This window comes from Molossus molossus, unplaced genomic scaffold (assembly GCF_014108415.1).
Source record: "Molossus molossus isolate mMolMol1 unplaced genomic scaffold, mMolMol1.p scaffold_m16_p_19, whole genome shotgun sequence".
NCBI lineage: Eukaryota > Metazoa > Chordata > Mammalia > Chiroptera > Molossidae > Molossus > Molossus molossus.
The window spans coordinates 34,015,174-34,028,369 of NW_023425354.1; the positions used below are offsets into that span (position 1 = coordinate 34,015,174).

Consider the following 13,196-nt stretch of genomic DNA (forward strand, 5'->3'; position numbering starts at 1 on the left):
AAAACGGTTTATGCTTAATATTATGTTATATAAATTTTACCTCAATAACAAAACAAAAAGCCATGAATGAAAAGCAAAGTTTCCTCTTGAATGAGAAACTGTTTCTTTTGCTTTCAGCAAACTATAAATACGATCAGGCAGGCAATCTTACGGGCCAAAGAGGAAACTATCGATTAGCTTTTACTGCCTAACAGGTCATCCTAAAATTTAGTCAGTTAAAACCAGCATGAACAACAACGAGATACCACAACACACCGTGAGAATGGCCAAAACCCGGGACACTGACAACACCGAATGCTGGTGAGGATGTAGAGCAACAGAAAATCGCATTTACTCCTGGTGGGAGGCAGTCCCAGGGTGTCAGCCTACTGCAAGGCTTGTAGGTGTCAGAGTTGCCCTGAAAGACGGACTTACACAGGCACTGGGTGGAACAACACTTTACTTAGAAAAGAGACTGCGAAAGACGAGCTACAATAGCGAGTGTCAGTCTCATGGCCGGTGGGTACCATCCTGCAGCCCCATAGGGCAATGATCATGAAGTGTCCCTCTTGCGCTGCAAGTGAAGGACCCCATCCCCCCCCCCCAAGAACGGGGAGAGGGTTGGCCTGATGCCATATGTCGCACACACTTAACAGAAACAAAGGAGCAGACAGAGTCCAGAACAAAGCTATTCCCACACCAGGCAGTAAGCCCAGCACAGCCATGCGGCTCTTCACCTTTGGGTAAGGAAGTGTTCCAGCCTAGATCCACTCTTATGTGGCCACGAAGGGGCCGAAAGACCGCATGCACCAGGCTGTCCTTCCCACAGGCTGCGTAGCTGGTCTAAGAGAGGCCTAGAACATTATCTCTCCTTCGTTTAGGACAACAACCTGACCTCAAGGGACTTGCTGTAGTCCATACATCTATCAGATGAGGTCAGGCACCTGGGATGACTTCACTTGGAAACTCAAGGAAGAGCAAACTGTGCAGGGAGGGGACACAACTTCCGGCCTCTTTCCTCAGAAGGGACCTGTACAGGGAGCAGCCATTCTGAGATCTCATGACATGCCCAGGACACAGCCCCATGACAAATGGATGGATAAGAAAGGAGCGAGAGCCCTGGCCGGTTTGGCTCAGCGGTTAGAGCATCGGCCTGCAGTCCAGAGAGGCCCGGATTCGGTTCCCGCTAAGGGCACGTACCTCGATTGCAGTTTGTCCCCGGCCCTGGTTGGGTCGTGCGGGAGGCAGCCTCTCGATGTGTTCCTTTCACGTCGATGTTTCTCTGTCCCTCTCTCTCTCCCTCCTACTCTATCTGAACAAAAAATGGAAAAATGTCCTTGGGTGAGGATAAAAAGAAAGAAAGGAGCAAGAGAAAAAGTTAAAACGAACAGCAGAAAATTTCCATAGACTAAGTGCAGGACTGAGAAAGAAGGTGGGGGGCCCTAGTGAGGGGACACTTTAGCTCAGATATACTGACCCTTGCCCTCCCCTGCCCCTGAAATAGTCCAGAGCAGCTCAGCGTATACTAGACGAACATGCTGTACATTCATAGGATGAGGTAAGAGCAGCATTTACAGGAAGAGGTGACAGGATATTTGGTACTTCTGCAAGGGAAGAAGCTGTGAGATGTGCTAGGCAGTATTAAGAAATAATTATAATGAGCTCCTCAACAGTCAGCACAGCTGAGAGGTGATGCCAGCAGGGCCCCAAGCGCAGTCCTGAAGCATGGCCGGTGCTCACCCGGCACTGGCTGCTGGCGCTGGCGTGGCCTGAAGACCTCGAAGGCTTGAGCAGCACATGCTGAGCAACAAATAGAACCGATCTGATTCTTAAATGTCCCCAGTGATGCCTGGTGGCAGGGGGAAAGGAAAGTAATAAAAGATTCAGGAAGTGCACGAAAGCCACTTACAAAATGCTTTCTAGAGTTGGGAGGTCAAGAAATGGCAGTACATTGTGAAATCATGCATTGGTTCCTTCATTTTTTCTTTCTCTGAACAAACATGTATTCAGTGCTGGGTCAGACACCTCTGTATACCACTTCCATTCTGTCAGCCCCATCTCTTACTCTGGCCACCACTACAGCAGGTTTTGCACAGACCGTGTCTGGCTCCATGTAGGTATCTTCTGATAGCACCTCACCGTGGCCATCATGCATACCCCTCTTTTCCTGCATCAGAGATTCTTTGATGCTGAGATAGAGGATGCCTACAGGAACCTGCTCAATACTCAGGCATGTGGTCCTGGCCGGTTTGGCTCAGCGGTTAGAGCGTCAGCCCGCAGTCCAGAGAGACCTGAGTTCTGTTCCCGCTAAAGACACGTACCTTTGTTGCAGTTTGTCCCTGGCCCTGCTTGGGTCGTGCAGGTGGCGACCACTCGATGTGCCCCTTTCACGTGGATGTTTCTCTCTCTCTCTCTCTCTCCTTCCCACTCTATCTGAACAAAAAACAAAAAAATGTCCTCGGGTGGGGATAAAAAAAAAGAGAGAGAAAATACAGCCATATAGTGAAGTGTTGAGTACCTTGGACCCCTGCAAAGGAGAATAATCACCTCAGCAGAAGTGACATTTACTCCAGATATGAGTTTTCTTTCCCTTTCAGCAGTGCCTTTGCCAGGCCAGTTATCTAAGGACTTACATAATGCCTGACCAGACTGCATGGTGTTTGCACAACATCGTCTCATGCAAAGGGTTCCATTTCATAACAAGTGATGTGAGTCAGGGGGCATATGAAATTCACTGGAATAACCATGTACTTAATCACCCAGAGGCAGCCACACCAAGAGAATAGTGCAGTATTAATAATTTAGCTAAGAGGACAACAAACTCCAGAGTTGGAAACTCTCCAGAATGCAGTATATGCACTGAACTAAAAGCCAATAAATGATGCTATATCCCCAATAGCTAGAACGCACAGAAACCAAGGAATTGATGTAGGATTAGCCCCTCTCTCCATGATTTCCAGTGATCTATTTGTGGTTCCCTTCCCTGCAACATTAGGCTTTGCTAGATTTCTGGAGAGGATGAGGGCAAAAGAGATGCACTAATATGGGGTTTCACTGAACCTGAAAGAACTAGTAAAACAATCTTAAAGGAGAATTTGTAATGGATTGGACATAACAAGACACAAACACATTGGAGGGAAGCAAGGGGTGGACTGTATCGTGTGCTCCTTCATATCCTTTCAAGCCTACCCTTTACCTCAGCCACTGCTCAGTCATCACTTTTCTTAGATTTACGTAAGTTCCATGCAGGTGTCTTGCCTCAGCCAGTACTTCATAACTCTAGCTTCCTTCCCTGGGGCTTCTCCGATCCCGTGATATGGAACATCTGCAAGAACACAATACACATGCATGAGCAAGCCAGGAGTGGGAGGAAATTAACCTCTGTGATCCACTGTTGGCCACTGAAGGGTTGTGCCCATGATTATTGCTGTGTAACAAACCATACAAAACTTAATGATGTAAAATAACAACTATTTTATTCTACTCACAAATTGTGTAGGTCAGAAATACACACAGGGCACAGCAGGGATGGCTTGTCTCTGGTCCATGGTGCCTGGGGCCTCACGTGGGAAAACACAGATGGCAAGGAGTGACTCCAGTGGATGGGAAATCATCTAGAACAGTCTGTCCAATATAAATATAACTCAAGTCACATATGTAACCAAATCTCCTGGCAGCCGTATTCAAAAAGTAAAAAGAAACAGATAAAATTAATTTTAATGATATATTTTCTTTAATGCCATACATAAAAATATGATCACTTCTCATGTAATCAGTATAAAAAATTGTTGAGCCCTGGCCGGTTTGGATCAGCGGTTAGAGCGTCGGCCTGCGGTCCAGAGAGACCCGGGTTCGATTCCCGCTAAGGGCACGTACCTCGGTTGCAGTTTGTCCCCGGCCCTGGTCGGTCGTGCGGGTGGCAGCCACTCGATGTGTTCCTTTCACGTCGATGTTTCTCTCTCTCTCTGTTCCTCTCTCTCCCTCCCACTCTACCTGAACAAAAAATGGAAAAATGTCCTCGGGTGAGGATAAAAAAAAAAAAAATTGTTGAGATACATGATCTTGGGGAGAAAGTTACTAAATCTTTGAAACCCAGTGTGTAGTTTGTACTTTTAGAACATCTCAAATTAGACTAGCCCCATTTAAAGTGCTCAGTAGCCACATGTGGTCAGTATTTGCTATATTGAACAGTGCAGTTCTAGAGGCTTCCTCATTCCCCTGCCTGGGACCTAGGCTGGGATGACCTGAAGGCTACGCTCATGCAGGACTGTCTCCCAGAACACCTACGTGTGGTTTGGGCTTCCTCACCGCATGGCAGCCTCAAGCTAGTTCGTCTTCTTACATGGTAGCTCAGGGCTCCGAGAGAGAGGGTTCAGTGATCAAGGTCGAAGCTCCATGGCTCTTCACCACCTAGCCGCAGCTGTCACATGCCATACTCTGTTGGCTGAACAACAGTTACGAGCCCCCTTCATATCAAGAGGAGAAAACATGGACCCTACTGTTTGATGAGAGGAGTGTCAAAAAAGTTGTGGCCATATTTTAAAGTGCCATAGGGCCCTGGCCAGCTTGGCTCAGCAGTTAGAGCATTGGCCTGCAGATGAATGAGTCACAGGTTCCATGCCAGTCGAGGGCACGTACCTCGGTTGTGGTTCAACCCTGGCCTTGGTTGGGTTGTTTGTAGGGTAGCCAGTCGATGTGTCTCTCTCACATCGATGTTTCTCTCTCTCTCTCTCTCTCTCTCTCCCCCCCCCTTTCTTCCCACTCTGATGATAAATGGAAAAATATCCTCGGGTGAGGATTAAAAAATAAATAAATAAATAAATAAATAAAAATAAAGTGCCACAGGGATGAAAGCCAAGAGATAAATGCTTCACCTTTCTTCTCCAGGCAAAACATTCTAAGATGCATTCATAGGCTTTTCAAACAAATCCCAGCAGAATCAAGTACTAATCCCCCTGCCCCAACTTGTCCAGTCCCTCACTCATGCTCCTGGGAATACTTCAAATTATCTAGCCTCACCCAACTGTTTTCATGCTCTGCCTTCAGGGGAACCTAAACTAAGATAAGACTCTATCATATGCCAGTCACTAGGGAAGCCACAGTGAACAGAGATACAAAAAAATCCCTGCTCTCACGGAGTTTATGTTCTAGAAGAAGAGACAGCCATTAAGAGGTTTAGAAGTAAAATAAGTAGTATGTTGGATAGTGTTAAGTGTGAAGAGAAAATTAAAGAAAACCGGGCAGGGGAGATTATAATGTTATATAGAGTGTCCTAGAAAGACTTCCTGAAAAGATAACATTTGAGTAAAGAGCTGAAGGAGGTTAGGCGGAAAGTAGTATGGAGATTTGAGGGAAGAGTGATCCAAGCAGAGGGAACAGAAATCTGAGTCAGCCTGCATAACAAGCAGAATGAGAAGAGTAGCAGGACATTCGTGACAGTGAACAGGGACCAGATCACGTGGAGGCTTATAATTTATTATAAGGGTTGGATTTTACATTGAGTGGGATTAAAAAGCCATTGGAGGGTTTCAAACATGATTGAATTGATCCGATTTATATTTTGATGGGTTCACTGTGGCTACAGCGTGGAGAATGAACTGAAGAGGGGCAAGGGCAGGCTAAGGAGAAAAGTTAGAGGCTTTTGCAAGCATCCCAGTGAAAGACAAGGTGGCTTGCACCAGGTGGAGAGAGTGGAGGTGGTGAGGAATAAGATGCTGGATATATATTTGAAAGTAGAGCCAACATTATTCATTCATGGGTTGGATGTAGGGTGTGAAACAAAGAGGAGTTAAGAATCAAGATTCTATGTGAGACTGTGGCCGGTTTGGCTCAGTGGTTAGAATGTCGGCTCCACAGAGCAAAGGGTTGTGGGTTTGATTCCCAGTCAAGGGCATGTACCTGGGTTGCAGGTATGATCCCTGGCCCCAGTCAGGGTCATTCAGGAGGTAATCAATCAATGTGTCTTCCTCACATCAATGTTTCTCTCTCTTTCTTCCTCTCTATCTAAAAAAAATCAGTAGAGCCTGGCTAGCATGGTTTGTGGATTGAGCATCGTCCCATGGACTGAGGGGTCCCAATTTGATTCCACGTCAAGGCACATGCCTGGGTTTGGGCTCGATCCCCAGTAGGGAGCATGCAGGAGGCAGCTGATCAATGTTTCTCACATCAATGTTTCTATCTCTTTCTTCCTTCCTCTCTTTCTCTAAAAAATTAATACAAAAAAATTTTAAGTCAATGGAAAAATAATTTTATGAGGATTAACAATAAAAAAAAAATTCTGTGTGAGGAACCACACAACCAGGTTCACACATTAGGGCATTCCCTCCAGTGGGCACCCCTGGTAATAGGCTCTTTGTGCACTTGAAAAATGGTTGGGGAGAGAAAAAAATGTTGGCAGAGTAAATGGAAGCTACACAGACTGTCTCCCAGGACCAAACTGGAATTACAACTAAAATTAAGACAAATCATCGGGAAAAACTAACTGAAAAGCAGCTGGAGAGAAGCCTTATAACCGGGGACAGAAAGAGGACTCCAAATGGAGCCTGGTAGGAACTGCAGAGGCGCAAGAGGACGGGCTGGGAGCCCACGGACAACAGCTAGGGGCTGTTTTAGCAGTGAGCAGTTTCCTCTGAGAAGTCAGGGTTTAAAACCCCAAGCCAGCTCCACAGCACAGAGTTGTGGGACAGGGAAAGGTGCCTGCATAACCCCTGGTTGAGAGCACCAGAGCTGAGGCTTTGCCTGGCCAGGAGAGGCACAAGGGGAAAAGGCTCTGAAGGGCCAGAGCTCTAAATCAGCTACAGACACTCACCTTGGGCTCTGGCAGAGGGAGGTTTGGACTGAACTGGAATTCTGTGAAGAAAGTTGGGTGTTGATGGCTTAGGGGAGAGAGCTGGGATGGAGGACACCTGGAATTTTATGCTGAATCACTCCCTCAAAGGATAGTAGCCATTTACTCAAAGAGCCCCTTCCCAGAGCCCTGGGGAGAAGCAATAGCTCCTCCCTCCAGAATTTAACTCTACCCAGCCAGGCCAGAGAAATGCAAATGAGGCTCATTAACAGCTAGAGGCTACCAGAAAGCAATTGTCCCACCCACCGGAAATTCTCTTACCCTGTACACCTGAGAGATTTTTCGTTCAGTTGAGGGCTACAACCCGAGGCTCATCAAGTAACTGAGACTAATAGCCTGCAGGCAAAAGCTAGAGGACAACTGAACCTCTGCTTGGCCTACAAATCTACCCAGGAAAGTAAGACTTGACAGTGGTGTTTAACATGGGTCCTCCCACACTCATCCAAACCGAGTAGAGGGAGACACAAACAGCGGAACACCAACACCCACAGGGAACTCCAAAACTGACTGAGACAGCGAAAGTGGTGACACAAAGAAACAAATCCAAAATGAAAGAACAAGAGAGTTCGACAGAAGAAATCAATGGAGTTAAGCAAGATATCAGGGGCCAAGTTCAGAGTAATGATTATGAGGAAGCTCAACAGCATGAGTAAAGATATAGAAACTGAAAATCAACCATTGGAAATGAAAAACCACCAAGCAGGAATGAAGACTGACACAGCAGAAATAAAGAACACATTGGAAGGAATAACCAGCAGAGCAGAGGAAGCCGAGGATTGGATCAGTGAATTAGAATACAGGGTAGAAAAAAATCACCCAATCAGAGAACCAAAAAGAAAAAACAATTAGACCCAGAGACATAGAAAGGAGTATGGTTCAGACTGACAAACTTCAGAGGAGGGGTGATGGGGGGATGGATGAGATAAACCAAAGAACTTATATGCATATATGCGTAACCAGTGGACATAGACAACAATGCTGGGGGTGGGGAGTGGGGATCGGGAAGAGGGTGTCTGGGTGGGGAGAAACTTCTGTAACAAAAATTAATTAGTTAATAAAGAAAAAGAAAAGAAAGAAAGATGGTTGCCTCCTAAGAGGAAACTCTGACTTGGAGGATTAAATAAATCTCTTAGAGAAAGGATCCTGAATAAAATACGGTCACTCTTGTCTACCATAAACAAAAGTCGACTAGGTATTACCTCCACAAAAAGGATTTAATTGGGGAAAAGTAAGGATTGCAGTCTGGTACATGTGGACATGATACTTACAGAGAGAGAGCAAAAAGAAGGTAGTTCTTTGACAGAGGGGAAGAGGGAGTTAAGGGGATGGGGCTATTGTAACCATAGAGATCCGTTGTAAACTTAAGAGTTCTTCCTGCAGGGCTTTCATCACCCATGTAGGATGTGAGAACTCCCACAGGGTCCCCAGATTCCTGTCTTGGCTAATGTTTCTGTCATCATTTTGACACTCTTGCCTATATCCACTGGCAGCTGGAAAATCCCATGCCCTCAACTTCCTGTTGCACTCCCAGACTTGTTCCCTTATTAGAAATATCATGCTGTCAGTTGTATAGGCAAAGAGCAGCATGCTGACCTCTGCCCTGTGACTTCCTGATCCTCTTCTTCTTATAAATACGAGGGCAGAGCTGAAGTGCCAGGGAGTCAGGAAGCAGAGAGCCCAGAAGTCCTCAGAGAGCTTGCACACCTGGAAGATGAAAATCTCCACGGCTGCCCTCTCCTTCCTCATCCTTGCTGCTGCCCTTGGATCCCTGGCCCATGGGTCCCAGCCCCTCAGATCCCAGACCCTTGGTGAGTTCAGTGAACCTTCTCACTGGTGGCCAGTTTGATGGTAACTTGCAGTCGGAGAAGAGACACAGAAGGACCCCTTTGTCCTCCTGCATCATGGAAGTGAGTTTGGCACTTGTCTAAAAGCAGCAGCAGTAGGGTATAGACCTCTCTCTGCAGTTTTGGCCTCTGGGAAAACTGTATACAGGTGACTTGGGAAACAATTCTTTCTTTTCATGGCCAGAATTATTTGATACCTTCTCTTAGCTGATATAGGACCATTATGTGCTACATCAAAAGAACTGTAGTAAAATTGTAAATTTGAAAAAGCATAGAATCCTACAATTTTAGAACTATTATATTCCATGTAGTGTAAAACTATCATTTAACGCTGAAGAGAGGTCTATACCCCACATTTTGATAAATGAGCTGAGGCAGGAACAAAAGGATAAACACTATATGAGTCCCCTGGTGCGAGGTACCTAAAGTAGGCCAAATCAGAGACAGAACAGTGGCAGCAGAATGGCTGGGGGAGGGGGAATGAACAGTGATTGTTTAATGGGTACAGAATTTCAGTTTTGCAAGATGAAAAAAGTTCCATGGATAGACTGTGGTATGGCTAGTACCATGTGTGAATGTCCTTCACTGTACATTTGAAAGCAGTTAATGTTTGACCAGTTTGGGCTAAAGTGCACATCTTCTGTTCTTCCTCTGAACCTAATAGCATGTTGACTGTTCTTATAGCTTTGGTCACACTCTGCTTTATCTTTTTTTGTTGTTGTTAATCCTCACCCGAGGATATTTTTCCACTGAATTTTAGATCGAGTGGAAGAGAGGGAGGGAAGAAGGAAGGGAGAGGCAGAGAGACCGAGACAGACAGACAGACAGAGATGGAGACAGAGAGAGCCGGGGATCTTCCCTCTTTGTCTGTTTCTCTCTAATAGAATCCATGGATGAGATGTTCCGGCCAGACTTAATACTACCAGCAGCAGGTAAACGTTTAGTAATGGCAGATATTTAAAAGCAGTGGGTGGCCCTGGCTGGTTTGGCTCAGCGGTTAGAGCATCGGCCTGCGGTCCTGAGAGACCCGGGTTCGGTTCCCGCTAAGGTCATGTACCTCGGTTGCAGTTTGTCCCCGGCCCTGGTCGGTTGTGCGGGTGGCAGCCACTCGATGTGTTCCTTTCACATCGATGTTTCTCTCTCTCTCTCTCTTCCGCTCTCTCCCTCCCACTCTACCTGAATACAAAATGGAAAAATGTCCTCGGGTGAGGATTAAAAAAAAAAAAAAAGCAGTGGGTGGGTACAGATCTGCGGAGTGGCTTCAATCCACCTTGTTTACAGGGCTTGAGGAAAGGGGAAGGAACATCTCCAAAGAACCACAGAATGTGCTAAGGGTCCCACCTCCATAGATGACCTCTCTTCCACCGGGCAGCCCTGGAGAAGGCTCACCTGGAGGAGAGAGTGCTCTCGGACGCCTCCTGCAGGCATCAGACCCTTCCACTTCTGGGAGAAGGGTCCTGGCCCCGTTGTGGCCCTGCCTGGGTGCCCTCAGACACACAGCTCAGCCCTGAGGAGAAGGAAGCAAGGAGATGCCAGCAGGTGCTGCAGAGAAGGAAAACACCCTTTTGAGTCCTGCACCTTCTCACCCGCCCCAGCACTTCGGAGCAAAGGAGGAAAGGATCTAGTTTTCCTCAAAAAGAGACTTGATCCTTAAATCGCCCTTCTTTCACTGCAGGTGTTCACCGTCCTACTGACTGCTGCATCTCCTACACCAGACAAAAAATCCGATGCATATTCATGAAAGATTACATTGAAAGACTTATGTGCCGCCTGCCTGCTATCATGTAAGTGCCAAGCGTACCGGCCATGTCTTGGGAAGGGAGAGCTGGTGGTGGATGCATGTTCAGCAAAGTCCCACCCTCTGGACCCTGCGAGGTCAGGGAAGGCTTGTGCCCTCATTAGGATCCTGCAGAGCATCGGATACAAGATGCTCCCAGTGAAGAGAAAGGCTGGGGAAGGAAGGAGAGAGCAGGAGCAGGTCTGCCCAGGAAACTCCCATGAGTCACTAAGGGAGTCTCAGAGGCCGAGGAAGGGTCTCAGAGAGGAGACACCTGAGCTCCTGCAGCAGAGAGAGGAGGGAACAAGCTGGGCTGAGTGGGGAATCTGGGGGGCCGGAAGGATAAGGCTCCCCATTTTTATTTGCAGAACCCTTTTCACTGTGTAATCTTTCTCCCTCTTGTTCCCCAGCTTCATCACCATGACAGGGCAGCAGGTCTGTGTCAACCCCGTGGACAGGACAGTTCAGCGTTGCATAAAGATCCTGCAAAAAAAGAAGAACGCTCGGTGGCAGCCACCCACCTTCTTTCCCCGGACCTCGTCTGGGAGTTCCTTGGCCTGAATTATTTTTTCAAAAGCAACAGTTACTCTTCTGTTCTGGTTATAAAAGCTATGCACTAATAAAAAGTTTTTTTATTTGAACTTCAAAAGAAAAAGAAACATAGGAATTGCTGAACTTCAGAGTTGTGGTTTTTTTCAAAATGAGACATTGTGGTATAATTTTTTTTTTTAATCCTCACCCGAGGATATTTTTTTATTTATCTTCAGATAGAGTGGGAGGGAAAGGGAGGGGGAGAAAAGGAGAGAGAGAGAAACATCGATGTGAGAGGGACACATCGACTGGTTGCCTCCCGCACGACCCCGACCAGGGCTGGGGACGAACCGCAACCGAGGTACGTGCTCTTGGCCAGAATCTAACCCGAGACTCATTGGTCCGTGGGCCGACGCTCTACCGCTGAGCCAAAGCGGCCAGGGCTCGTGGTATAATTTTTAATAAGCTAAAACATAACTCATTCAAATACAGATTGATTATGTGTCAAAGACATACTTAACCCACTAGTGAGGGAACCATAAAACTGATTCTAAGATCATCTGAGGAACAGAGATTCATACAGTTCATTGGGGTTGGCATTCTGAAATGTTGGTTAACTTAGAGAAACACAGTAATATCCAATATTGCAATATAAGTGTAAGTTTGGAATTATCTTTTCTACTGAAAAAAAAAAAAAAACATTTGCATCTATGCTGGACAAAAATGGGCGACTGAGCATGTAGTCTCACAAAGTCTGGGGCCTGATCACTAGTAAATAGAACACCGATCAGAAGTTCATTTCCCCCAGAGATGTAAGGGGTCCTGGGGTGCCTTCCAGACAACATAACTGAAGGCATGCAGTCATCCTGCTGCCTTATTCTGTTTGATTTCCTAAAAAGACATCTTCTTGAAAGTTAAAGGACATTAAGAAAAATATTTTAAGTTAGAGTTAATATCAATTATATATTCATATCTATTAAAGCCTATGCATTTATATTTATAATTAGTAAATCTCGGACAACTGTCTCATAAAACTCAGAAGAAAGCACTGAATTCTAAACAATAGAGCTTTTTTATTTAAAAGAAAGAAAGAAAGAAAGAAAGAAAGAAAGAAAGAAAGAAAGAAAGAAAGAAAGAAAGAAAGAAAGAAAGTTTAAAACCTATGCTTCATTTTTGGGTTATTTACCATAAGAAATCAATAGGGGGAAAAAACTGATCAATAACCAAATATCCTTTGTAATAAAATGCCAAAGAGATTAAACAGGAATTCCCAGTACATCCCATCCTTGCTACTCAAACAGCTCATCTTTGAAGGCTTGACGACAGTGTCGGAAGGTTTCTTCCACTCCGTCGTTTGGGAGAGGTGGGGTGGCTGGGGGTAAGGGGTACAGCACAGATACATACAATTTAAACAAGCATCACAGGTGATTTAATGCAGGTGGTTCCAGGACCTCACTTAGACACACCGTTTTAGGAGGTGTGGGTAAACAGGTAGGAGGCTAGCTGGTGGACTTGTAAAGGGGGTCTGCTTAGTATAGCTCAGCCTTTCTTTTTTCACAGCATAAGAGGAAATCCCTAGTTCCTCGGTTGCAAATGCAGATTCTGGGGCCCTGGCTCTGGTAGGTGAAGAGGAAGGAGTGATGGACCGGTCAGGTGTTCACTGAGATTATCAGAGATCTTTGTTACTAGGGGAGGGGGTGGGGCTCTAGCCTTTGATCAGAAGTTATCCAGGGCACTGCCCAATTCTTTCTGGCCCATTGTCCCCTCTGGAAGACTCTCGGCAGGCAGCCTCTTATAGAGAGAACTGTGCTTGTAGATTTCTCCTGGGGCCAACCCTGCCCCTGACCGTCCAGAAGTGGGGACTGTTCTCTCAACCCGAGCTTCTCCCAACACTCACTGACTCTGATCTTTGTTACCCAGGAGCCTGTTGAGAAAATGCTTTTTCAATAGTCTCCTTTCACCTCTATGAGGATATAAGTTTTTCCAGCCTTTTTGTGTTTTGCCCTCAATCTGACATATGTCCTTTATAGAGAATAGAAATGTCGCCCTGGCCAGTTTGGCTCAGCGGTTAGAGCGTCGGCCTGCGGTCCGGAGAGACCCGGGTTCGGTTCCCGCTAAGGGCACGTACTTCGGTTGCAGTTTGTCCCCGGCCCTGGTTGGTCGTGCGGGTGGCAGCCACTCGATGTGTCCATTCACGTCGATGTTTCTCTCTCTCTCT

General features: G+C 46.3%; 1 protein-coding gene across 2 annotated transcripts; it reads left to right on the forward strand.

The window, feature by feature from the left end:
• Nucleotides 1-8,500: 8,500 nt before the first annotated feature.
• LOC118634313 (C-C motif chemokine 4-like) lies at nucleotides 8,501-11,059 on the forward strand. Of its 2 annotated transcripts, XM_036268759.1 has the most exons (4): nucleotides 8,501-8,634; nucleotides 9,555-9,602; nucleotides 10,346-10,454; nucleotides 10,858-11,059. In XM_036268759.1, the coding sequence occupies exons 1-4, from the start codon at nucleotides 8,538-8,540 to the stop codon at nucleotides 11,006-11,008; spliced, it is 405 nt and encodes a 134-aa protein (XP_036124652.1). In that variant the 5' UTR covers nucleotides 8,501-8,537; the 3' UTR covers nucleotides 11,009-11,059. The 2 variants fall into 2 exon arrangements, with proteins under 2 accessions (XP_036124652.1, XP_036124653.1); XM_036268760.1 differs by lacking the exon at nucleotides 9,555-9,602.
• Nucleotides 11,060-13,196: the final 2,137 nt, after the last annotated feature.

Coding starts and splice junctions, on each gene's coding strand:
- LOC118634313 (XM_036268759.1), top strand. CDS start 8,538: ATGAAAATCTCCACGGCTGCCCTCTCCTTCCTCATCCTTGCTGCTGCC. Junction 9,603..10,345: donor CTTAATACTACCAGCAGCAG/GTAAACGTTTAG, acceptor CTTTCACTGCAG/GTGTTCACCGTCCTACTGAC. Junction 10,455..10,857: donor TGCCGCCTGCCTGCTATCAT/GTAAGTGCCAAG, acceptor CTTGTTCCCCAG/CTTCATCACCATGACAGGGC.